At 37.5% G+C, this 26,695-nt stretch overlaps 1 protein-coding gene across 19 annotated transcripts in view; it reads right to left on the minus strand.

Annotated features, from left to right (window-relative positions):
• Positions 1-26,695, minus strand: part of ABI2 (abl interactor 2) — a 104,356-nt gene that overhangs the window by 50,036 nt on the left and 27,625 nt on the right. For all 19 annotated transcript variants that reach the window (XM_043910331.1, XM_043910324.1, XM_043910319.1 and 16 more), the window contains exon 2: positions 5,430-5,597. In XM_043910331.1, coding sequence (XP_043766266.1) covers positions 5,430-5,597 — 168 coding nt within the window. The remainder of the gene's footprint in view (positions 1-5,429; positions 5,598-26,695) is intronic.

Raw genomic sequence — 26,695 nt, forward strand, 5'->3', positions numbered from 1 at the left:
TCTACCAGACAACCCTTAACAACAACTCTTCACACCAACCATTCCTATATACACATCATCTCATCTTTGACCTGACTAAACTTCCAATTCTTTGCTTCTTCAATTCCTTTTCTCTAAATTCCCCCAACACAGTATTTTTGATTCAAATGTGAAAAAAAATTGACCTCAAAACTTCTTTATAATTTTGACTCCCTCCATAAACAAAATAATGTTTTAATAAAGCATATGACAATAAAATTTAAGTACCACACATTTGAAAACCATTATTTTGTAGAGCAAGAACGTCTAAACTAAATCATACATCACAAGACTGGCCCATTGTCTGCTGCTATATGGTGTACAAGCTAAGAATGTTTTTTACATTTTTAAACAGTTGCTTAAAAAATACAACACAAAAAATAAAATGAGGCTGAAACCCTCTATGGCCCACAAAGTCAAAAATATTGACTATCTAGCACTTTACAAAAAAGTCTGCTAATCCTTGTTTACACCATTTACTGAATATTTGTTTTAGAAAACATTTCCTCTTATACTATGGAATAATAGAAAAATGGAATAATATTCCATTCTGAGGAGCATCAAATAGCTTTGACATTCAGTTGACTTTTAAAACAAAGGACTCTACCTGTACATTAAATGTAACAAAAAATTTTAATCCTTAAGGCAAATGCTTTTAAAAATTATGTATATTTTTAAAAAATTACTCCTTTATTTGCTATAGCTTCCATCAACGCGTTTCTCCTACTCAACTCCTCATCCAACTACTTGAATATATTCTGTATAAAGTTAACAGCCATTGCATAGTTGCAGATCCTTTGCTTTTCCAAGTATTGCCCTCTATAGATACTTGACTCCAAATGAAAGTGGCACAACTTATTCTCGAAAGCTGTGACTCAAGGCCCTTATTTCTAGTCTACAAATCTCTGTCCATTCAACTCACCCATTTTTTATTTATTCCATTCAGTTCAGTTCATCCATCAGACGTGTGACCCCATGAACTGCAGCACCCAGGCCTCCCAGTCCATCACCAACTCCCGGAGTTTACTCAAACTCATGTCCATCAAGTCGGTAATGCCATCCAGCCATCTCATCCTCTGTCGTCCCCTTCTCCTCCTGCCCCCAATCCCTCCCAGCATCAGGGTCTTTTCCACTGAGTCAACTCTTCGCATGAGGTGGCCAAAGTATTGGAGTTTCAGCAATGAACACCCAGGACTGATCTCCTTTAGGATGGACTGGTTGGATCTCCTTGCAGTCCAAGGGACTCTCAAGAGTCTTCTCCAACACCACAGTTCGAAAGCATCAATTTTTTTGCACTCAGCTTTCTTCACAGTCCAACTCTCACATCCATACATGACCACTGGAAAAACCACAGCCTTGACTAGACGGACCTTAATTGACAAAGTAATGTCTCTGCTTCTCAATATGCTATCTAGGTTGGTTATAACTTTCCTTCCAAGGAGTAAGCATCTTTTAATTTCATGGCTGCAGTCACCATCTGCAGTGATTTTGGAGACCAAAAAATAAAGTCTGACACTGTTTCCACTGTCTCCCCATCTATTTCCCATGAGGTGACGGGACCGGATGCCATGATCTTAGTTTTCTGAATGCTGAGCTTTAAGTCAACTTTTTCACTCTCCTCTTTCACTTTCATCAAGAAGCTCTTTAGTTCTTCACTTTCTGCCATAAGGGTGGTGTCATCTGCATATCTGAGGTTATTGATATTTCTCCCAGCAATCTTGATTCCAGCTTGTGCTTCCTCCCGCTCAGCGTTTCTCATGATGTACTCTGCATATAAGTTAAATGAGCAGGGTGACAATATACAACCTTGACGTACTCCTTTTCCTATTTGGAACTAGTCTGTTGTTCCATGTCCAGTTCTAACTGTTGCTTCCTGACCTGCATACAGGTTTCTCATGAGGCAGGCCAGGTGGTCTGGTATGCCCATCTCTTTCAGAATTTTCCACATTTATTGTGATCCACACAGTCGAAGGCTTTGGCGTAGTCAATAAAGCAGAAATAGATGTTTTTCTGGAACTCTCTTGCTTTTTTGATGATACAGCGGATATTGGCAATTGTTCTCTGGTTCCTCTGCCTTTTCTAAATCCAGCTTGAACATCTGGAAGTTCTCGGTTCACGTATTGCTGAAGCCTGGCTTGGAGAATTTTGAGCAGTACTTTACTAGCATGTGAGATGAGTGCAGTTGTGTGCTAGTTTGAGCATTCTTTGGCATTGCCCTTCTTAGGGATTGGAATGAAAACTGACCTTTTCCAGTCCTGTGGCCACTGTTGAGTTTTCCAAATTTGCTTGCATATTGAGTGCAGCACTTTCACAGCATCATCTTTTAGGATTTGAAATAGCTCAACTGGAATTCCACCACATCCACTAGATTTGTTCATAGTGATGCTTTCTAAGGCCCACTTGACTTCACATTCCAGGATGTCTGGCTCTGGCTCTAGGTGAGTGATCACACCATCATGATTATCTGGGTCATGATGATCTTTTTTATATAGTTCTTCTGTGTATTCTTGCCACCTCTTCTTAATATCTTCTGCTTCTGTTAGGTCAATACCATCTCTGTCCTTTATTGAGCCCATCTTTGCATGAAAAGTTCCCTTGGTATCTCTAATTTTCTTGAAGAGATCTCTAGTCTTTCCCATTCTGTTGTTTTCCTCTATTTCTTTGCATTGATCACTGAGGAAGGCTTTCTTATCTCTCCTTGCTATTCTTTGGAACTCTGCATTCAAATGGGAATGTCTTTCCTTTTCTCCTTTGCTTTTGGCTTCTCTTCTTTTCACAGCTATTTGTAAGGCCTCCTCAGACAACCATTTTGCCTTTTTGCCTATTCTTTTCCATGGGGATGGTCTTGATCCCTGTCACCTGTACAATGTCACGACCCTCCATCCATAGTTCATCAGGCTCTCTGTAATCAGATCTAGTCCCTTAAATCTATTTCTCACTTCCACTGTATAGTCATAAGGGATTTGATTTAGGTCATACCTGAATGGTCTAGTGGTTTTCCCTACTTTCTTCAATTTAAGTCTGAATTTGGCAATAAGGAGTTCATGATCTGAGCCACAGTCAGCTCCCGGTCTTGTTTTTGCTGACTGTATAGAGCTTCTCCATCTTTGGCTGCAAAGAATATAATCAATCTGATTTCAGTATTGACCATCTGGTGATGTCCATGTGCAGAGTCTTCTCTTGTGTTGTTGGAAGAGGGTGTTTGCTATGACCAGCGTGTTCTCTTGGCAAAACTCTATTAGCCTTTGCCCTGCTTCATTCTGTACTCCAAGGCCAAATTTGCCTGTTACTCCAGGTGTTTCTTGACTTTCTACTTTTGCATTCCAGTCCTCTATAATGAAAAGGACATCTTTTTTGGGTGTTAGTTCTAAAAGGTCTTGTAGGTCTTCATAGAACCCTTCAACTTCAGCTTCTTCAGCATTACTGGTTGGGGCATATGCTTGGATTACCATGATATTGAATGGTTTGCCTTGGAAACGAACAGAGATCATTCTGTCATTTTTGAGATTGCATCCAAGTACTGCATTTCAGACTCTCTTCTTGACCATATCCATTTGACTAGCTTTAAAAGATATTAATTAGACCTATTATTTAAATCATAGAGATTTATGTGAAACTCAAAAAGAAAAAGTTCTTATTAGCTAAATACATATTCTTACAGTTTATTAATAACTTAATCCCTTTCGTCCTTAAGGTTGCCACACTTTTCTACCAAAGAATTACAGAATTCCAATCAGAATACAAATAATTACTTTTGTTGTCATTTTCTTATTGTCATCATCTATCCACACCATCTCGCCTATTTTCTCTTGCAAACTAATAAAAAGTTGTCACTCCTTTTTAGGAACTCTAACATATTAATTTCTCTTTGGCATTCGCACTTTTCTTCTTAATTTCTTTTCTGGGTTCTTTGCCCAAATTTCAACTATGCAGAAAGGTTAAGACTCTGATGTATAAATCCCAAAATTTTATATTAAGATTAGTGATTTGTCAACATCCCTTTTTCTACAGGAAACCAAGTTCATATATTTCATCATTTAAAATGACACTGACTATTTCCTCCAGGAGGTCCTTTCAGAATAAAAATTTACCTCTCTCTCATTAAAACTCACCAATACTTTTTTTTTGAAGTCTAAGACACATAGCAATACAACAAGCAATGAATTATATGTTGTCTACAGAAGTTTATATGGAATGTGAAAAAACCCTTAGAATGGCAAATTCAGATTTAAGATTGCATACTATTAAATAACAAGAAAACCCTCTGAATGGTCTCATGAATTTAACAGAAATATAAGGTAGACTTTACATAAGTGATTTGATTAGGTGGAATACATTCAATTTAATTCCATAAATTAAACATCAGACTTTGAAAAACTGATGGACTGGTCAATTTCAGAAAAGTTCTGAACTCTTAAGATATACAAAAGAAGATAATATGCACATTTTAAAACTCTTTCTATTCCAGAAGAGTTCTAATCATTTAGTTCTAAAGAGTACTGAATGCCACTAAGTTATGCAAATGACAAAGTGCTAAAGTAGAAACGCTACAAAGATCTCAAAAAGAAGATCAAAATCTTTTGTTAGTATTTTTAAAAATATATTTTGAAATTATAAACTCTTTTTCACCACAGTAATATTTTAAATGGTCCCTAAATATAGGAATGGTTATGAAAACTATGATATAGATATGCAACATTATCGAGGCATTGAAAATGTTTATGAAGAGCTTATAACAGCAAGGAAAGATGTTTGCTGTAATCGTAAGCTAAAAGAGCAGAGTTCAAAATTCCATCCATACAATAATTCCAGTTAAATTTTAAATGAAAATTATTTAGAAAAAAAAGAATATTGGACAAAATATACCAAAATATTAACAGGAAAAGTTTGAGTAGTGGGGAAAGGGTTTGTTTTTCTACTTTTTCTTTTCTATATATCCATGACATTTATAATGGGAAAAGTATTACATTTATTTTTTCTAAGTTCTATACAAAGATAATTTTATAAGGTCACATATTAATCTTTATATTACTGAGGTAATAGAAAAAAGCATTTAAAGAAATCATCAAGCTACCACATTTAAAATGTAAAATTCAGTAAAAATTGGAAGAAACCAGGCAAAATTTCACTCTTGAGGCTGATCTGATTATTTTAACTTGACAATTGAGTTTTGTTTTTTTTTTTAACTGAGTTTTAATGAAACCATTAAGGTTTTCTTTTCTATCAAAATCACAGAGAAGATAATCATGAGACAAAAAAGATGGATACAAAAAAACAACCTAACACTGAGTTTGTATCTTCCAAATCATACATGTGAGTAAAGTCACACAATAAAGGCTGCCAGCACTGCAGACTGCATCTGTTTATTATGTATTCCTCATGGACAAAATAGGAAAACAGTGTGGTCTCACTTGTGAAATATGATTGATTGAAGACTCCATCCTTCGTAGTTGGGATGCCTGGATATCCAGCATCTGCAGGACATTGTTGGCCAAGGTATTGATCAGATAGGCAACACTTGCTAAGGACTGGGTGGTGTAGGCTTTGGTTTCTTCTAGGGCTCGCTGCTTATCCGCTGACTAGAAAAACAAACAAACAACCATTACTTCAAAGATAACCCATTCTATCAATCTAATCTTCAAAAACACTCACCCAAACCATTATGTTGCTGAATCTACATGCACTAATTCAAAATGCTTTGAAAACCAATTATCAGTATTCATGTAACCCCAACAACTACATTATTGACTTGAGTTCATTAATGTTTTCATGTTGAATAGATACATCTTTGCATAGATGCAAATAAAATCCTGAAGCCATTGTTTACAAATGAGGTCTGATGGATATTTTGAAAAACGGCAGCAAGCACAAAAACAGCCTCTCATGGCTGCTGCTTGGAAAGGTAGCACCTATTTGAAAGCGTAAATTCCAATGCACATTTTTCTACGCTCCTGAGATATCCCTTTCCTTTCACTCTAACATACACAATGTGACTATAAAGTAATGGTCCGATAATAGTTATAATAACAACAAAATAAGAATGATAATGATAAAATGCTAAATTATATAATACAGTAATAATTGTGATAATGATAAAATAAAAATAGTAAAAGGATCCTTTCTTCCCAAGCATCTTAAGTTATAACCCTATGGAACATAAATAGCATTATATCATAAATCCTACTTGATAAACAGAAACTACACAGTAAAAAAGTGGTGAACTGATTATTTCCAAGGTCACAAAGCAAAGCAACAGTAAGGTTACATATTCTATGCTGCAACTGCCAAATACCATTTTCCTGCCCTAGTTCTATACAAAGACGCTATGGTTCAGCAGAAAGGACATAAGCCTCTGAATAAAAATCCTTTTACCTTCATGTCAGTTCTACTACTATAGTATGTCATATTCTAAGTAGTTTTGAACATAAAATAGGATAATGACTATAAAACCACTTTCCAAAACTATACATCAGTTAATCTAACAGCTGTCATTCCATCTTTGAGTAGTCATCAAGTGTTCAAAATCCACTACGTTACGCTCTGCCTTATGCCACACAGTATAGGACTCAGAATCAGGAAACCTAGACAATAATTTCTTCCAGAGGGAGCAAAATTCTTTTGAAGAAGCAGTAGTTAAAATAAATCAAATAATATTGCTTTAACATGAAAGGAGTTAAGAATCACTGTATTGATTTTTTTCTCTAACCTCTGGTAATCTCAGTTTTATTAACACTTTAAATTAACAAGAGTTGAAACCAAATCTGGTTAAAGATAAATACTTGTTTAAAAACATCATATAGATTTCCAGATTGTTGTTGATGTTCAGTCACTAAGTTGTGTCCGACTCTTGGTGATCTCAGGAACTGCAGCATGCCAGGCTTCCCACCCCTTTACTATCTCCTGTAGTTTGCGCAATTCATGTCCATTGAGTCGGTGATGCTATCCTAAATATCTCATCCTCTGTCGTCCCCTTCTTTTGCCTTCAACCTTTCCCAGGGTCTTTTCCAATGAGTCAGTCCTTCGCATCAGGTGGCCAAAGTATCGGAACTTTAGCACTAGTCCTTCCAATGAATATTCAGGGTTGATTTCCTTTAGGATTGATGGGTTTGATCTCCTTGTAGTCCGAAGGACTCTCAAAAGTCTTCTCCAGCACCACAACTCAAAAGCATCAAAAAATTTCCAGATTATGGTAGCATACATAAGTTTGTAAGTCACTGGTCCATCCTAACAAGTAAAAATCTGAACAGACTTAAAAGTCAACAACTTTTGACTTCAAAGTAGAAAATAGCTAAGCCAGTAACACTTTTCAGATATTACTCTAAATCAGAGTATTTATTACAGAGAATAACCAGAAATTAAAATTTTTTTTAAATTTATTTGTTAGTAGACTTCAAATGATCGAGGGGAGGGATGGATATTTGGACAGATACTTTCCAGGCAACCTTTTTTATACAGGTAGCTTTTGAGATTTTTTTGAAAAGCAAATAGTATTAATGTAATTCAACCCTCAAGTCACTTGATGCTATGCCTTTATTCCTAGCATGTATGCAAAAATCATGTGGCTAACTGTTGAATCAAAGATAGGAGAGGCTGTTCCATATTAGATGAGTTTCATGTATGTCTACTTTTCTATGGAAGATTTCTTTTCCATGGAAGATTCCTTGTTGCTTTTAATATTTTTTTCTTCATCTTTAATTTTTGTCACTTTGATTAATGTGTGTCTCAGCAAGTTCCTCCTTGAGTTTATCCTGTTTGGGATTCTCTGGGCTTCCTGGACTTGAGTGCTTCCTTTCTCACGTTAGGGAAGTTTTCAGCTATAATATCTTCAAATATTTTCTCAGGATCTTTCTCTTCTCCTTCTGGAACCCTGCATTATAATGCAGATGTTGTTGCATTATAATATATATAAATCCCAGAGGTCTCTGAGATTGTCCTAATTTCTTCTAATTCTTTTTTCTTTATTCTGTTCTGTGGCAGTGATTTCCATCACTTTTGTCTTCCAGATCACTTATTCAATTACTCTGCCTTAGTTATTCTGCTACTGATTCCTTCTAATGTATTTTTTGCATTTCCCCAGTATCTCAGTGGTGAAGAATTTGCCTGCAATGCAGGAGATGTGGGTTCAACACCTGGGTAGAGAAAATTCCCTGGAGAAGGAAATGGTAACCCACTCCAGTATTCTTGCCTGGGAAATTCCATAGAAGAGGAGCCTGGCAGGCTACATACAGTCTATGGGGGGTCGCAAAGAGTTGGACATGACTTAGGAAGTAAACAACAACAAATTTTGTAAGAGCTGATATTCTAAGTTTGAGAATTTTGTGCTTGCTTCAGCAGCACATATATTAAGCTTGAGATTTTTTTCCTATAAAGTTAAGTGTTCAATAAAAACTGGAATAAATTCAAATAGAATCTATTCCAATAAAAGTGATATAAAAGTTGCTACTTTAACCTAGAAGCCGTATAAATGACATCTTATTTTACATAAAAGCACTATAACTGAGGTTATTTTGTAATTATTAAAAAAACAATTTCTCGTAAGTAAACATCTGTGATGGTATTCTTATCTTTTGCTACAAGCAAATTTAATTTTCAGAGTTACAGTTTGTGCATTAAAGGCACTATATAGCACCTCAACCCATTTATCTGATATTCCTACTTAGATGGGATTTAGTTCCTAGAAAAAAGAAGAAATTTAGATAAAGGGAAAAAAATCATACGTTTAGAGAGGAATATTACAATGTATGCTATGTTTAGTACAAATAGTGCTATGAGAAAAGATTCTTACATAGAATAAAGTGACCTATTGCCAAGATCCATTCTAGGTGATGATTAATCCTTCCTACTGGGTTATTTCTTCACTTTGCCTCATGATACTGATTTCTTATCTCTTCACAGAGATAAGAAAGTCTTTATTCCCAAAGACTGTCTTCAGGCTGCTCTTGCTGTACCTGCAACCCTTAGAAAGAAGTTTCATTCCTTCCTAAGCTATCACTTCCAAGCACAGAATTTTTAAATCTATTTACATCTTACCTTCCATCTCTCCCAAACTTGTATTTCTATTTACATGGCACCTCACCTCATATAATGCACCATATTAGTGTATCTATAACTCATCAGCTGCTCCCAAACTACTACTTCCTACGCCTCTTCACAACACCGTTACTCCATCACCTCGAGTGTTTTCCAAGTCTCGGTATCCTACACCCTAACAGTTGTCATGGTACTTACTTTCCATCTGTGCCCTACATTCTTCCCTTTCCTTCAATTGTTCCTGCCTACATTCTACTTTAGGCCCTCATTATCTCTTGCCAGGACTGCTATACCTGTTTCCAGGGATCTTAAACATGGTCCCGCAGATTCATCTTTCTAAATCAGTTCTGAAGCCCCCAGAGCTTCATCTTAACTACTTACATAAAAGCTCCTTTACCTTTCATTTACAGTCTTCCTTAATATGGCCTAGAATTTATCTTCCATTCAACCCTACTAGAACCTTAAATTACAGTTGACTTATGGTTCTCAAAACAGACTTTGGTTTCTTACCTTTGTGCCTCTGCCTTTTTTGTTCACTTGTAACCCATCAACTTCACCAACATCTCATTCCCTACCTTATCTTCCCAGACTGTGATACTCGTCATTTCTCACTGATAACAAAATATGGGAATTATCAGATTTACAGCACATACTTTATACTATGTGTGTGTTTCATTGACCCAAACTCCCACACTCCCCCATGTGGGAAGACCTTGAAGGTGGTATTATGCCTTACACATCTTCCCATCATATTACATACAGGAGTTACATATTATCTGATGAACTGTATCCACCAAAATGTTCCAAAGAATCAAAGTTACTTTTATCACCCAAGTGATTTCTTTGATCTCCAGAAGCTCTGGCACCATCCATGGTACTCATGACTTACTAGTAAATTCAAACTTGTTTTTCAATTTGATGTTCTGGGATGGGCACTGAGAAATATGAAGACTAAGAACCTTCCATCTATCTGCTAGAGCAGCTCAAGGCTGTAGTAGTATTATACTAGATTACTACTATTATTTTTCTTCTTCACTTGTACAAAAAGGACAACAGATTTGGTATATTTAAACATGTAGACAATGGGCAGGAAAAGAATGGTAACACTTAAGGTGAATAGTATGGACATGCAGGCAAGGATTCTCCTCTACAGATCTACTGGCTTTCTTTCTCTTCTCCAGCAGGAAACCTCTCACTCTAGTCCAGTCTACTACATTACCTGAAAAATATGTAATTATTTTGGCTCTGGGTATAAATTATTACATTAGGTAAAGTACAGGTACTTAGTTCTCATTTAATTGGCTATCTTACCTAAAGTATTAAACAGTTTCTTCTAGATCTGCCACAATTAATTCATCAGTTCATTTCAATAAATTCTTGTAGACTGAATGTTACAGGGCAGACATCATACTACATACTAGAATATGAAAATGAGACTAATTCTCTGCACTCTAGAAAGTTTCAGTCCAATACAGAGAAAGGCATATAAACAGAAAATGTTAATGCAGAATGGTCAGGAATATCAGTGGTATCCAAGAAGGAACACTTAGATGACCATCCAAGTAGACGCTCAAAGAAAAGAGTCAATTCTGCCAAGCAGGAGTGAGAGAAATTATTCCAGGTAAAACAAACAACCTAAATAAAGGCACAGAGGGATGAAAAAGATTCTTGAATCCAGAACACATGTAAGTTTGGTATTATTAACATATGATTAGCTCACTACTGTGTTATTAACATATGATTAGTTCACTACTGTCCCTACTTTTGGAGAAGGAAATGGCAACCCACTCCAGTATCCTTGCCTGGAAAATCTCATGGACAGAGGAGCCTGGTGGGCTGCAATCCATGGGGTCTCGAAGAGTCGGGCATGACTGAGCGATTAACATGTACACGTACATCCCTACTTTAAGACTGAGACATGTGCTGAAATTTAAGGTTAGTATAGTAATGAACTATTAGTATAGTAGTGAACCTTGATCTCTCACAAAATTACTCAGAAATTATAATATCACATGTATAATTAACCCCCAGTAAAGTTATGGCTAGATCTGATAGAGAGCCTGATGAACTACGGACGGAGGTTCGTGACATTGTACAGGAGACGGGGATCAAGACCATCCCCATGGAAAAGAAATACAAAAAAGCAAAATGGTTGTCTGAGGAGGCCTTACAAATAGCTGTGAAAAGAAGAGAAGCCAAAAGCAAAGGAGAAAAGCAAAGATACTCCCTTTTGAATGCAGAGTTCCAAAGAATAGCAAGGAGAGATAAGAAAGCCTTCCTCAGTGATCAATGCAAAGAAATAGAGGAAAACAACAGAATGGGAAAGACTAGAGATCTCTTCAAGAAAATTAGAGATACCAAGGGAACTTTTCATGCAAAGATGGGCTCAATAAAGGACAGAGATGGTATGGACCTAACAGAAGCAGAAGATATTAAGAAGAGGTAGCAAGGATACACAGAACTGTACAAAAAAGATCTTCATGACTCAGATAATCATGATGGTGTGATCACTCACCTAGAGCCAGACATCCTGGAATGTGAAGTCAAGTGGGCCTTAGAAAGCATCACTATGAACAAATCTAGTGGATGTGGTGGAATTCCAGTTGAGCTATTTCAAATCCTAAAAGATGATGCTGTGAAAGTGCTGCACTCAATATGCAAGCAAATTTGGAAAACTCAACAGTGGCCACAGGACTGGAAAAGGTCAGTTTTCATTCCAATCCCTAAGAAGGGCAATGCCAAAGAATGCTCAAACTAGCACACAACTGCACTCATCTCACATGCTAGTAAAGTACTGCTCAAAATTCTCCAAGCCAGGCTTCAGCAATACGTGAACCGAGAACTTCCAGATGTTCAAGCTGGATTTAGAAAAGGCAGAGGAACCAGAGAACAATTGCCAATATCCGCTGTATCATCAAAAAAGCAAGAGAGTTCCAGAAAAACATCTATTTCTGCTTTATTGACTACGCCAAAGCCTTCGACTGTGTGGATCACAATAAATGTGGAAAATTCTGAAAGAGATGGGCATACCAGACCACCTGGCCTGCCTCATGAGAAACCTGTATGCAGGTCAGGAAGCAACAGTTAGAACTGGACATGGAACAACAGACTAGTTCCAAATAGGAAAAGGAGTACGTCAAGGCTGTATATTGTCACCCTGCTTATTTAACTTATATGCAGAGTACATCAAGAGAAATGCTGGGCTGGAAGAAGCACAAGCTGGAATCAAGATTGCTGGGAGAAATATCAATAACCTCAGATATGTAGATGACACCATCCTTATGGCAGAAAGTGAAGAGGAACTAAAAAGCCTCTTGATGAAAGTGAAAGAGGAGAGTGAAAAAGTTGACTTAAAGCTCAGCATTCAGAAAACTAAGATCATGGCATCCGGTCCCATCACCTCATGGGAAATAGATGGGGAGACAGTGGAAACAGTGTCAGACTTTATTTTTGGGGCTCCAAAATCACTGCAGATGGTGACTGCAGCCATGAAATTAAAAGACACTTACTCCTTGGAAGGAAAGTTATGACCAACCTAGATAGCATATTAAAAAGCAGAGACTTTGCCAACAAAGGTCTGTCTGGTCAAGGCTATGGTTTTTCCAGTGGTCATGTATGGATGTGAGAGTTGGACTGTGAAGAAAGCTGAGTGCCGAAAAATTTATGCTTTTGAACTGTGGTGTTGGAGAAGACTCTTGAGAGTCCCTTGGACTGCAAGGAGATCCAACCAGTCCATCCTAAAGGAGATCAGTCCTGGATGTTCATTGGAAGGACTGATGCTGAAGCTGAAACTCCAATACTTTGGCCACCTCATGCGAAGAGTTGACTCATTGGAAAAGACCCTGATGCTGGGAGGGATTGGGGGCAAGAGGAGAAGGGGACGACAGAGGATGAGATGGCTGGATGGCATCACTGACTCGATGGGCATGAGTTTGAGTAAACTCCGGGAGTTTGTGATGGATAGGGAGGCCTGGCGTGCTGCGATTCATGGGGTCGCAAAGAGTCAGACATGACTGAGCGACTGAACTGAACTGAACTGAAAGTTATTGCAGAGTCATAGCACCTGACTCAATAATGGTCTGAGGAGAGGGGAATATTCTTAAGATTACCTATTTACTAAGCTTTCAGGTCTGCACTCCAAGAAATCATGTAACTAAACCAAATTGGAAAGAAATGCTCCATTACTCAATCTAACTGAGACTAAAGAGGCAGCTTCTAAAATACATGCCAATCATTACATATAAGCGGAAAATGTTTGCCAAAAAACCACACAGAATACTACAAATGTGCTCTTATGCCTTAAGAATTGTTCAAATATTAATTTCTATGATACCTAAGGGAGAATGGGTATTTTCCTTCAACCCTTTTTGCCTCTTTCACGTTTCCTTTCTCATTAGATCATTTATCTCCGCATTTGCTTCCAGACTCTTAGAGAATGCAGTCTATTAAAAAAGTATGACATTCAAATTAGGATGAGTTATGCAAGTCATAGTGAAAAAGAGCAAAGCATAATTAGATAAACATGCACAACTCACCAAGGAAAGAACACAAGACAACACAAACATGGAAAAACATTCAGCCACACAAGTGATAGGGAAAAAAAATGACACGATAAAGCACCATTTTTACCAAGTAATTAACAAGAAAAAAGTTTTAAAGAACATATCTGCATGGCCTTAAATTTGCTTTGTGGTTATTTTGCTTTGGTGATGAAGAAAGAAAAGCATATGCCAAGAATGCCAAACACTCTTATGAAAGGAAAAGAAAAAAATACTGCACTTGCCAGGAGACTGCAGAAATCAAGAGAAGGGACTATTTCAAGAGGAAGATACAGCCACGCTACTGAGAAGACAGGAAAGACGAGGTCAGAAAAGCATCCAATAAATAGCTGTGGCAATGTGGAATTGCTTGATGAATTTTTAAAAAAGCATTTTCAGCTGAGTAGTAGCATAGAAATCAGATCAGAATTACTTTAAGAATTGAAGAAAGCATATATAGATAACTCTTTGTATGTTGGCCATATAACAAATGAAAGAAATGGAGCCAGAGCTTGAAAAGAATAGAGTGGTAAAGAAAGGTTTTCACCAGGAGATATCGGTTTACATGCAGAGATAAATGATCTAATGAGAAAGGAAAGGTGGAAGATGCAAAAAGTGTTCAAGGAAAAAAACAAAATATTTCAGAAGGGGAGAGTTCAACTGGAGTGATTAGAGGAGAACAGTTCTTTTGGAAACTGCCCTTTTTGGAAAAAAGGAAAAGGAGAAAGTTGCTGCAGCTGTGAAAAGGTTCATAGATTTTAAGGTGGAAAGATGAAGATTTAGCCTAGTTTTAATCTCTGAAGTACGAGGCATGGCAATATGTAAAACTGAAGAGGACAAAGAGACAGATGAAGATGTGACAGTTATCTCAGAAAGTGAAAAACACGGAGGATTAACTGAGATCCTATATGCCAAGAATTTAGCACAGAACTTGGCATAACAGAAGAGCTCAATAAATGATGGCCCTTCTATCTGATCTGATCTCTAGATGGAGGAAACCTTTTACATATACAGCCATGGTCAGAAAGGACAACTATGATCTTTCAAACTGCAATACCATAAAACTTTTAAAATAATATAATAAAGCTTCAAAATATAAACAAGCAAATAAAAAACCAGCACCCAACAGGGTAAAAAACATGTAAATTTAAATACATAAATTTAAGACAGAAAATTTAAAACCCACTCTGTAAATGATAGTTATTATACTGAAAAGACAAGCCACAAAGTGGGTTAAAAAATTTACAAAATGTATTTGATAAAGAACTGGTAACCAAAATACACAAGAAACTCTTAAAACTCAACAATAAGCAAAGTTTTGCAATGGGCCAAAGAACTGAAGAGATACCTCACCAAAGAAGATAGAATCTAAATAACCATATGAAAAGATTTAACATCATATGTCATGAGGGACTTGCAAATTAAAAACAAGACACCACTACACACCTACTGTGTTCAGTCGCTCAGTCGTGTCCGGCTCTACCCGACCCCATGGACTACAGCCCACCAGGGTCCTTTGTCTATGGAATTTTCCAGGCAAGAATACTGGAATGGGTTGCCATTTCCTTCTCCAGGGGATCTTCCCAATACAAGATCAAACCTGCGTCTCTTGCAGCGGAACAAAAACTCTCACTCATCGCTAGTGGGAATGCAGAACATCCACTTTGGAAGACAGTTTGGCAGTTTCTTACAGAATCAAATATACTCTTACCATACGACGCAGTAAGCATGCTCATCAGTACTTACTCACATGAGCTGAAAATTTTTGTACAAATTTTATACAAGGATGGAGGCTTCCCTGGTGGCTCAGACAGTAAGGAATCTGTCTACAACGTAGGAGACCCAGGTTTGATCCCTGGGTGGGGAAGATCCTTTTACCATAGGATTCAGCACTTGGTATTTTCCCAAAGGAGTTGGAAAATGTGGCCACTCAAAAACCTATACACAGATGCTTATAGTAGCTTTATTCATTATCGCCAAAGCTTAAAAGCAACCAAGATGAATGGACAAATAAACTGTGATACAAATAACTGAACACTATCTAGCACTAAAATGCAAATGAGGTATCAAGCCATGAAAAGACATAGAGGAATCATAAATGCGTATTACTGAATGAAAGAAACCAATCTAAAAATGCTACATACTGTATGAGTCTAACTATATGGCATTCTAGAAAAGGCAAAATTATGGAGATGGTTAAAAAGATCAGTGGTTGCCAGGAGTTTGCGGAAAGGGAAGAAGGGATAAATAGGTGTAACTCTGGAGCTTCTTAGGGTAGTGAAACTATTCTGTATAGTACTGCAATGGTGGGTATGTGTCACTTTACATTTACCAAAACTCACAGAATGTGCAAAACCAAAAGTAAGCCCTAATGTAAACGACGGACTTTAGTAATTACAATATTGGTTCAGCTGTAATAATGTACCACACTAATGCAAGATGTTAATAAAAGGGGCAAATTGGGGAGGAGTTTAGGGAGATATGAGAACTCTCTAAAACAAACAAGGTTCTTATAAGACAGCTCTAACCAGCTACATTCTGCTCTACTTATTAAGCCCACGGTGGGGGGGGCGGGGCCTCCAAACTCTAGAAGTACTAGAGCATCCCAATACAGCCTCCTCGCTTTGCTCTATGCTTCAGTGGGATTTAATCTTCAGACTTTCCTCAAGAAAAGTCAGGCAACAATTTCCACGCCTACTCCTGTATCATGTCCAGTTCCGACTACAGTCATCACCTACCCATTTCTCTCCTGGTGCGCAGCTCAAGCATTTCTACAGATGAACAAGCCTCAAACTGGACATGAGATCTCAATCCTCCTTTTCCATAAAAAACCTCAATCTCTATGACTGATTTTCATAATCTCTCCTGATTTACTTGAAGATGAGGGAGAAGCACAGCACTTCTACAAACCCTCTGATAAGAAATCTTCAATCATTTACATACACATATGTATGTAATACACATTCATGTACACACACATATGAAAATGAATGGGTATATATCCACATGTATGTGCATTTATGGATACACAGAGAATAAAGGGATAAAAAGCAGTCTCATCCTTCAGAAGGTCCAATACAAGCAATCTAACATCCTTTTGTAAAATATGGAGGTAACTGTTAAATATTTTCCTCACCTTTGGAGCCTGAACTATAACATGAAGACAACAACAAAAAAGCCTCATTTAATATCCAGTTACATAAATAATTAGAAACCATGTAAAATGCCCAACAGAGAAAGAGTTAAATAAACTTGCACAACTATATCATATTAAAAACTGCTTATGAACAATATTTATGTTGGAAAGAAGAATGGAAAACTAACTAAAATAAAATTCTAAATGATGTACCCACAACAAATTTGATTATAATGCAACTATCTCCAGACAGCTGCAACATGGTCTTGAATTGTATAAACTGTAAAAAAATTAAAACTTTTAATTTTTAAACTTTATAGCACTCATTGGTCAGGTTTTACTGTATCTCAACTGTGTAAAGTGGTGTTATATAGTTTCATATATGTTTATGTATATAAAACTATGTATTATTTATTAATAGACATTAAAAGGAAATATGCAATTATGTATTATATATTAGTTACTAGAAGGAAATAAATGCTTTACCGGTAATGAAACTACAGATAATTTTATTCTTTCTACTTCTCCGTTTTCTGTTATGTATTCCTCTTACAACTAAAAGTATTTTTTCAGTAATCATCTTCTACGCTTACATGAAAACAAGACCAACACTGTTACATTCTGGATCATGCCACATTACCTTTATCCTCATATGTATCTTTTAGTACAAAGTTAAGTCTTTGCCACAATTATGCAACTGAAGTAGCTGAGCTACTGCCACCATAACTGAGGTCCCAGGAACTATGTCATTCAGGGCCCAGCATACAAATAAACTAGAAACTATCACCATGTTGATCAACTGCAGAGCTCTTTTCTTTCCAAACTGATCTGATGCAAGTAGAAGACATCAGAAACATTTCCTCTAAACAACAAAAACTTATTTTGAATTACATCTCCTAAAACTTCATGAAGGACCACAAAAGAAGTAATACTTTTTCACTGGCCTCCTCAGTAATATAGCAGAATCCCTCAAATTCTGCATTCATGTGGGGAATTCAGTTTGTGGCAGTTGACTCCCATTCTCCTTCCACCTTACCCACGCTACAGGTGTGAACGCGTGACCCAAGCACACCTAAAGTTCACCAATCCTTTGGACACTGACTGATCCAGGGGGCACTGATTCAAGTTAAGCCAATAAGATTCTCTGGAACTTTTCTAACAGATTGGAAAACATTATTTAGCAAAGGTTGCTGTGGTGGCCACAGAGACACATGTTCCGATTTCCCTTCAAGAGACCATGCTTTAGGGAGCCCAGCTGACTGACAGTCACCAGCTGCACCTTTAGAGATGGTGCTCATGCTGAGCGACACTTCTAAGAAATGTGCTATTGCTGAATAATAAAGTAGAGATCATACTTGGAAGTATTCACCCTGATTTTGATCCTTACTGGTATTTTGTATATGATATCACAAGAGCCAAGAGAGACAATCCCTTTGTTGGGTCAACATTTTCAACTCGGAAGTAACCCGATCTTGGAGGCATGCCTTTAAATACTGGTACAGGCTCGGGTTTTTCAAGAGAGCTTTCTTTTCTTCTTGCTGGGCTCATCATCTGGTGCTTCTTACCTAGGCCCTATGCTGAGCCCAATTCTATGATCCCTAGGCAAATTCCCTTTTTACTATGAATCAGATTATCCCTAGTATTGATTTCTCCTTTATACCTCTCTTGCTGAACTGCTACTTTGGCCTGTTCATACCTCTCTATTATACCATCTCTGTCTTCCATCGGCTGTGGTGTTCTAATTTTTCTCATATTTACAGCTCTTCAACTGCCCTAACCTAAAAACCACTAAATTTGTTTCCCCTCATTATATCCCATTATCACTTTCCACTCTCTCAAAACTAGTGAAAAAATCCTCTCAACCCAAAACTGCGCCATGTGTTTAAAGCATTCTTTCAGTTCAGTCGCTCAGTCATGTCCAACTCTTTGCGACTCTATGGACTGCAACACATCAGGCTTCCCTGTCCATCACCAACTCCCGAAGCTTGCTCAAACTCACGTCCATCGAGTCAGCGATGCCATCCAACCATCTCATCCTCTGTCGTCCCCTTCTCCTGCCTTCAATCTTTCCCAGCATCAGGGTTCTTTCCAATGAGTCAGTTCTTCGGATCAGGTGGTCAAAGTATTGGAGCTTCAGCATCAGTCCTTCCAATGAATATTCAGGACTGATTTCCTTTAGGATGGACTGGTTGGACCTCCTTGCAGTCCTAGGAACTCTCAAGAGTCTTCTCCAACACCACAGTTCAAAAGTATCAATTCTTCGGTGCTCAGCTTTCTTTATAGTCCAACTCTCACATCCATACATGACTACTGGAAAAACAACAGCTTTGACTAGACAGACCTTTGTGGACAAAGTAATGTCTCTGTTATTAAATATGCTGTCTAGATTGGTCATAGCTTTTCTTCCAAGGAGTAAGCGTCTTTTAATTTCATGCCTGCAGTCACCATCTGCAGTGGTTTTGGAGCCCAAAAATAAAGTCTCTCACTGTTTCCACTGTTTCCCCATCTATTTGCCATGAAGTGATGGGACCAGATGCCCTGATCTTAATTTTCTGAATGTTGAGCTTTAAGCCAGCTTTTCCACTCTGCTCTTTCACTTTCATCAAGAGACTCTTTAGTTCTTTGCTTTCTGCCATAAGGGTGGTGTCACCTGTATATCTGAGGTTATTGATATTTCTCCCTGCAATCATGATTCCACCTTGTTCTTCATCCAGACCAGGATTTCGCATGATGTACTCTGCATGTAAGTTAAGTAAGTAGGGTGACAATATACAGCCTTGATGTACTCCTTTCCTGATTTGGAACCAGTCCGTTGTTCATGTCCAGTTCTAACTGTTGCTTCTTGACCTGCATACAGATTTCTCAGGAGGCAGGTCAGGTGGTCTGGTATTCCCATCTCTTCAAGAATTTCCCACAGTTTGTTGTGATCCACACAGTCAAAAGATTTGGCATAGTCAATAAAAAGATGTTTTTCTGGAACTCTCCTGCTTTTTCAATGATGTTGCAAGTTGATCTCTGGTTCCTCTGTCTTTTCTAAATCCAGCTTGAACATCTGGAAGCTCATGGTTCACATACTATTGAAGCCTGGCATGGAGAATTTTGAGCATTACTTTGCTAGCGTGTGAAATGATTGCAATTATGTGGTAGTTTGAACATTCTTTGGCATTGCGACCAGAAAAAAAACTCACCTTTTCCAGTCCTATGGACACTGCTGGGTTTTCCAAATTTGTTGGTATATTGAGTGCAGCACTTTCACAGCATCATCTTTCAGGATTTGAAATAGCTCAACTGGAATTCCACCACCTCCACTCGCTTTGTTTATAGTGATGCTTCCGAAGGCCCACTTGACTTTGCTTCCAGGATGTCTGGCTCTAGGTGAGTGATCACACCATCATGATTATCTGGGTCATGATGATCTTTTTTATATAGTTCTTCTGTGTATTCTTGCCACCTCTTCTTAATATCTTCTGCTTCTGTTAGGTCCATACTGTTTCTGTCCTTTATTGAGCCCATCTTTGCATGAAAAGTTCCCTTGGTATCTCTAATTTTCTTGAAGAGATCTCTAGTCTTTCGCATTCTATTGTTTTCCTCTATTTCTTTGCACTGATCACTAAGGAAGGCTTTCTTTGATCTCCTTGCTATTCTTTGGAACTCTGCATTCAAATGGGTGTATCTTTCCTTTCCTCCTTTGCCTTTAGCTTCTCTTCTTTTCTCAGCTATGTGTAAGGCCGCCTCAGAAAACCATTTTGCCTTTTTGAATTTCTTTTTCTTGAAATTGGTCTTGATCACTGCCTCCTGTACAATGTCACGAACTTCTGTCCATAGTTCATCAGGCACTCTATCAGATCTAATCCCTTGAATCTGTCCCTTCCACTGTATGATCATAAGGGATTTGATTTAGGTCATACCTGAATGGTCTAGTGGTTTTCCCTACTTTCTTCAATTTCAGTCTGAATTTAGCAATAAGGGGTTCATGATCTGAGCCACAGTCAGCTCCTGGTCTCTTTTTGCTGACTGTAGGGAGCTTCTCCATTTTTGGCTGCAAAGCATACAATCAATCTGATTTTGGTGTTGACCATCTGGTGATGTCCATGTGTAGAGTCTTCTCTTGTGTTGTTGGAAGAGGGTGTTTGCTATGACCAGTGCGTTCTCTTGGCAAAACTCTGTTAGCCTTTGCTCTGCTTAACTTTGTACTCCAAGGCCAAATCTGCCTGTTACTCCAGGTATCTCTTGACTTACTACTTTTGCATTCTAGTCCCCTGTAGTGAAAAGGACATCTTTTTTGGGTGTTAGTTCTAGAAGGTCTTGTAGGTCTTCATAGAACCCTTCAACTTCAGCTTCTTCAGCATTACTGGTCGGGGCATAGCTTGGATACTGTGATATTGAATGGCTTGCCTTGGAAATGAATAGAGATCATTCGGTCATTTTTGAGATTGCACCCAAGGACTTCATTTCAGACTCTTTTGTGGATTATGAGGGCTACTCCATTTCTTCTAAGGGATTCTTGCCCACAGTAGTAGATATAAAGGTCATGTGAGTTAAATTCGCCCATTCCAGTCCATTTTAGTTCACTGATTCCTAAAATGTCAATGTTCACTCTTGCCATCTGTTTGACCACTTCCAATTTGCCTTGATTCATGGACCTAACATTCCAGGTTCCTATGCAATATTGCTCTTTACAGCATCAGACTTTCCTTCCATCACCAGTCACATCCACAACTGGGTGTTGCTTTTGCTTTGGCTCTGTCTCTTCCTTCTTTCTGGAGTCATTTCTCCACTGATCTCCAGTAGTTTATTGGGCACCTACCAACCTGGGGAGTTCACCTTTCAGTGTCCTATCTTTCTGCCTTTTCATACTATCCTTTACCCTCTTATGAATTAGAACCTTTGTCATTCAAGAACTTACATGGCAATACAAATCACTTATCATTTTAAAGTTTTCTTAAAAGTCTAACACAAGATAAAGCAACTGAATACAAACTTATACGTGCCTTATGTGTAAAAACTGCTTCAATCTGTAAATACCTAACTCTATATGTACCAGTAGAAGTACCGTATATGTATAAAGACAGGATCAGTGTGTGTGTGTGTGTGTGTGTGTATATATACATATAACACATATATATACTATACATATTAAGAATATAAGCTGTATATTGTTCTAACTATACAGATGAAAATGTTAATTCTTTCAGATCAAACAAGGTATGAATTTGGGATCTTTTTAGATTCTACAAATAAGGGAAACTATAGGTGGAATTTTCTAAAAATTTTTCAGTAGATAAAGATTTAAGAGATCCAAAGAAGGAAGATACCTATCCATCCCTACCTATCCCCACACACACCACTCTTCAACACAGAGAGAGCCACAAAAAAGAACATGGAGGAACTCAGATCTGAAACAAAACTCCTTGTGATTTGTAAGTTACCGTATAACAATTATAAATGGTACATGTCTGCTGGAAGAACCTTCCCAAGAGGGTTTTCTATCTTGAAATGTAATGTGGAGACATTTTTACTGATAAAATTAAGATGTCATTTACAGGTAGTCTAGTGAAAATGTAATCAGTGAAAATTCATCTATCTGCCTAGGAATTAGAAGCTAAATTCACATGGGATTAAGGGAATTAAAAAGGCATCCATAAAATACTGATAGTGATCTTTATGAAAAACGTTATTTAACTTGCCATAGATCATATTTTTACTTAAGAAACATTCCTTCCATCTTGATTCAAGAAACTTCTCCTCTCCAGGTCATAGCGAGGGTCTGATCTTCTTGTCATCAGTTGCTCAGTCATGTCCAACTCTTTGTGACCCTATGGACTGCAGCACACCAGGCTTCCCTGTCTTTTACCATCTCCTGGAGTTTGCTCAAACTCATGACCATTGAGTTGGTGAAGCCATCCAACCATCTCATCCTCTGTTGTTCCCTTCTCCTCCTGTCTTCAATTGTTCCCAGCATCGGGGTCTTTTCTACTAAGTTAGCTCTTTGTATTGCGTGGCCAAAGTACTGGACCTTCAGCTTCAGCATCAGTCCTTCCAATGAATATTCAGGATTGATTTCCTTTAAGATTGACTGGTTTGATCTTCTTGCAGTCCAAGGGACCCTCAAGAATCTTCTCAATGCCACAGTTCAATTCCAGTAATTCCAAAACTTTTGCCCATTCCAGCCACAGTTATTGTCTTCCAGAGAAAGACAGATATATCTCAGATTGATTTTTCCAACTGATTCTAGAAGACAGAACTGCCTTTTCCTCTTATCTTAGATATACATGAGGTGTGAAACATATGTAAGACTATCTCACAGTGCATAGCATATGCCTATCTGAAAGGATGAGGCCAGCATGCAGAAAGCAGAAAGAAACAGAAATGAGAGACATAGTTTGAGTCCTTGCTTCAGCCATTCCTGCTTTTTCACAAGGTCTAGTTAGTAACTAATAAATGCACATTTCTGTTATTTGTTATTGGGCAGAAGGAGGTGCTGACTGAAGAGGAAGTGACCACCACACTCCAGGCACGGTGCATGCCTGCTGAGGAGTTCAGAATTTGAAGATGAGGATGAATGGGGAGATGATAAAAGGGAAGAGGACTGTCTGACAATCACAAGTGTCCTTAAACTCAAAGCATCACAGAGACAGCTTCTTCAGAATGCTTTGCTGACCCTGCAAACCTATGCCATGGACTTATAAACTGAGCAAGATTATTCAGTAATAAGGAAGTTCCCACCAAACTCAGCTGCAGGTAACAGAAGGCCTCACAGGTCTGTTATGCTCAGAAAATGACCTTCCACTCCAGCTGGAACTGACAAGTTAGCAAGGCCCCCTGCTGCCTGAAGGGGCATCCAGGAGAACCTCACTGTAAGCTGATAATCACTGATGCTTGAAAAGGAAAATCTGGACCTTCTGCTTTACTTTTATATTGTATACCAAGAGGAAAAGTTAAAAAAAAAGTTTTTTTCAAATTGAGTTTCTGTCATTTGAAGCCAACAAGTCTAAAATACTTAAAAGTATTACTTTTAATAGCTTAATATATACTGGCCAGGGCATCTTTAAATAGGTAAGTTGGTATGTCATCTACCTAGACAATCTATGTATAGGCTAACTGGAAACAACTAAGGCAGATAAACTTGACATTCACTCTACCCCTGAAGTATCAGTGGAGAAGGAAAAAAAGGGCCAATTTAGAAATGAGACAAAAGATGACAGATTAATCTTTTTGAGATTCAAAACAAAGTTATTTGCTGAGACTGTGGTTGGCTGTTTCAGGAAAACCTATCACTAAAGGCAAAGTGAGGTTTCTAGAAAATGATGAGGATAATAGAAAAGATAGGGTTCTTATTCTAACTCAGCCACTATCTTACCAGGTCATGAATAAGTCATTTATACTCTCAAGGACTCCCTCCTTATAACTATTTGCAACTACTTGTTACATCAAGAGTAGATCATTATGTCTCTTTCAGCTACAAAATACCATGATTCTTTTCTGGAATTTGAAAGTAGGTCATTTTAGATTCAACTATGTATGCTTATCTAAAGAGTAACAGAACACAAGTCTTATAATAGTATCGATTTTAGGTTAGGAAAAAATCTGTTTAGTAAATCTGACATCAAATATATTTCTTAAAGCAGACATAAAAGTTTTAAAAACACTTTCCTCATTATTTAAAGATCCTCTCCTTTACTCAGTTGTCTTTTAAGAAACATTTTAGGTTTGGGAGAAAATATTTGCAAATACATGACTGATAAGGAGTTAATATTCAAAATATATGAACAGCTTATACAACTCAGTATCAAAAGAACAAACTCAATTTTCAAATGAGCAGGAGACCTGAATTGACATTTTCCCAAAGACATACATATGGTCAACAGACATACGAAAAGATGCTCTACATTCATCACAAGAACACAAATCAAAACCACAGTGAGGGAACACCTCACACAGGTCAGAATGGCTATCAGAAGATAAAACCACAGCCGACAAATGCCAGCGAGGAGTGGGGAAAAAGGAATCTACTTGTACACAATTAGCAGGAGAGTAACTTGGTGCACCCGCTGTGTCAAAGAGTAAAGAGACCTCTTCAAAGAAAACCACCAAAAACAGGGGAAATTTTTAGAAATTCAATCCAAGAAGTCCAAATTTGACTACAAAATCACAGAAAGAGAAAACAGAGCAGAAACATCAATTTTCCAGAGTTAAAGAATATGAGTCCACTAAATGTACTTATCAAATGCTTAGTACAATTAATGAAAAAAGAGCTATAACAAAAATCACCATCATGAGGAATAAATGATCCTACATACCTCGAGAGAGGGAGAGAAAAAAACATAGAAAAAAATCAGGAAGCAGAATGGCACCTGACTTCTCAAAAGCTGTATCAAAAACTAGTAGAAAATGAAGAAAACAAAAGAATGCCTTTACAATCTGAGAGAAAATTATTTCCAACTTATAATTCTACATCAATCAAACCACCAATCTAGTGAAAGCTGAATAAGATTTTTTGCACACAGTGGGTTGATTTTTTTATTTTTAACCTTCCATATATTCTTTCTCAAAAACCACTGGAGTATGTGCATCCTCAAAGCACAAAGGGAAGAGAGAAAGCATGCAATTCAGAAAATAGAATCAACATCAAAGAGGGCAAAGAAAAGTCAAAGACAAATGGCAAAGGAAATTTCTGAGATGAAGTTGGGTTAATAATTCATATAATCAATATGCCAAGCAAGGGCTCCAAGAATTATGCCTCCTGGGGAAGAAGTAAAACTGATACTGGGAGACAATTCTCCATGACTCTTCTGCATTTTGTACAGTCTGGCGAGCAGAGGTACTGGTGGCCTTTGTTTGACTATCTTTTCAGTTAAGTTTGTACAGAAAACCCGTCTCAGAAGATAAAGACAGTATCTCCCTCTGGAGCAAAGGGCAGGTATTTTTACCTGAGAAGACATAAAAGATTCAGCTTCCCTACATTCAGGGTTGCTCCCAGTAATGCAACTATCACCTGGCCTTCCTCATGCCACACTGGGATCAGGGGTTTCAGGAGTTAAGTGCAATGCAAGAAAATGCTGCTACTTTTGCTGATGCTATTGCTATGAGTAATAAAATCTTATGTCTCTGACCCAGGAGTCTCATGCCTTCTGCCACAGCAACCATGAAACTGTTATGTTGAAAACAGTGTTAAATTTCAGACTCTTCACAGTTATTGACAAATGACAGATCACTAACATACTTTAACATAGTGAGGTAAGATTTCTACATCCAAGAGAAAGTTTAGAGATGAATCAGGGATAGATAAGTAATTAAGTCATCCAAGAAATGAAGTAATTATTAGACCCAAAGGAAAGAAAAAATTTGCTTAGGAAAGAAAATAAAATCACCAGTCCACTGCATGATTCAGCTACGAATATTTACACAGATATAATGGACATACTGAATAAATCCAAAATTGCTACAAGCTATGTTGAAAAGATGGGAAGAACTATAAGAAAGTCAAGTCTGTTTCTCATAGCAGAATTATCTTGAACTTTTTAAACAGCAACATGAACATGGACATATGGAGGTAAACATCAGAGGAACGTAAAAGCTGAAAGAGTCTCCAGACAGAGGGAAATGTGAGGCAAAAGGGGTACTCTTCTTTTTAGGGGGTGGGTAGACAATGAATTACAAAGTTGGAAATGATCTAATCTGTTTATTTCAATATGGCAGTCACTAGGCACATGTGACTATGGAGGACTTGAAAGGCAGACAGTAGAAATGTGAAACTGAGATTGACTTTTAATTTAAACTTCAGTAACATAGAAGATCAATACACAAAAACAACTGTACTTTTATGCAACAGTAATAAACAATTCAAAAATGAAATTAAGAAAACAAGTCCATTTACAATAGGATCAAAAAGAATAAAATACTTAGGAATCATTTCAAAAACAGAAGTATAAAACACTGAAAACTACAAAATGTTATTAAAATAAAGAACTGA

Source organism: Cervus elaphus, chromosome 8 (assembly GCF_910594005.1).
Source record: "Cervus elaphus chromosome 8, mCerEla1.1, whole genome shotgun sequence".
NCBI lineage: Eukaryota > Metazoa > Chordata > Mammalia > Artiodactyla > Cervidae > Cervus > Cervus elaphus.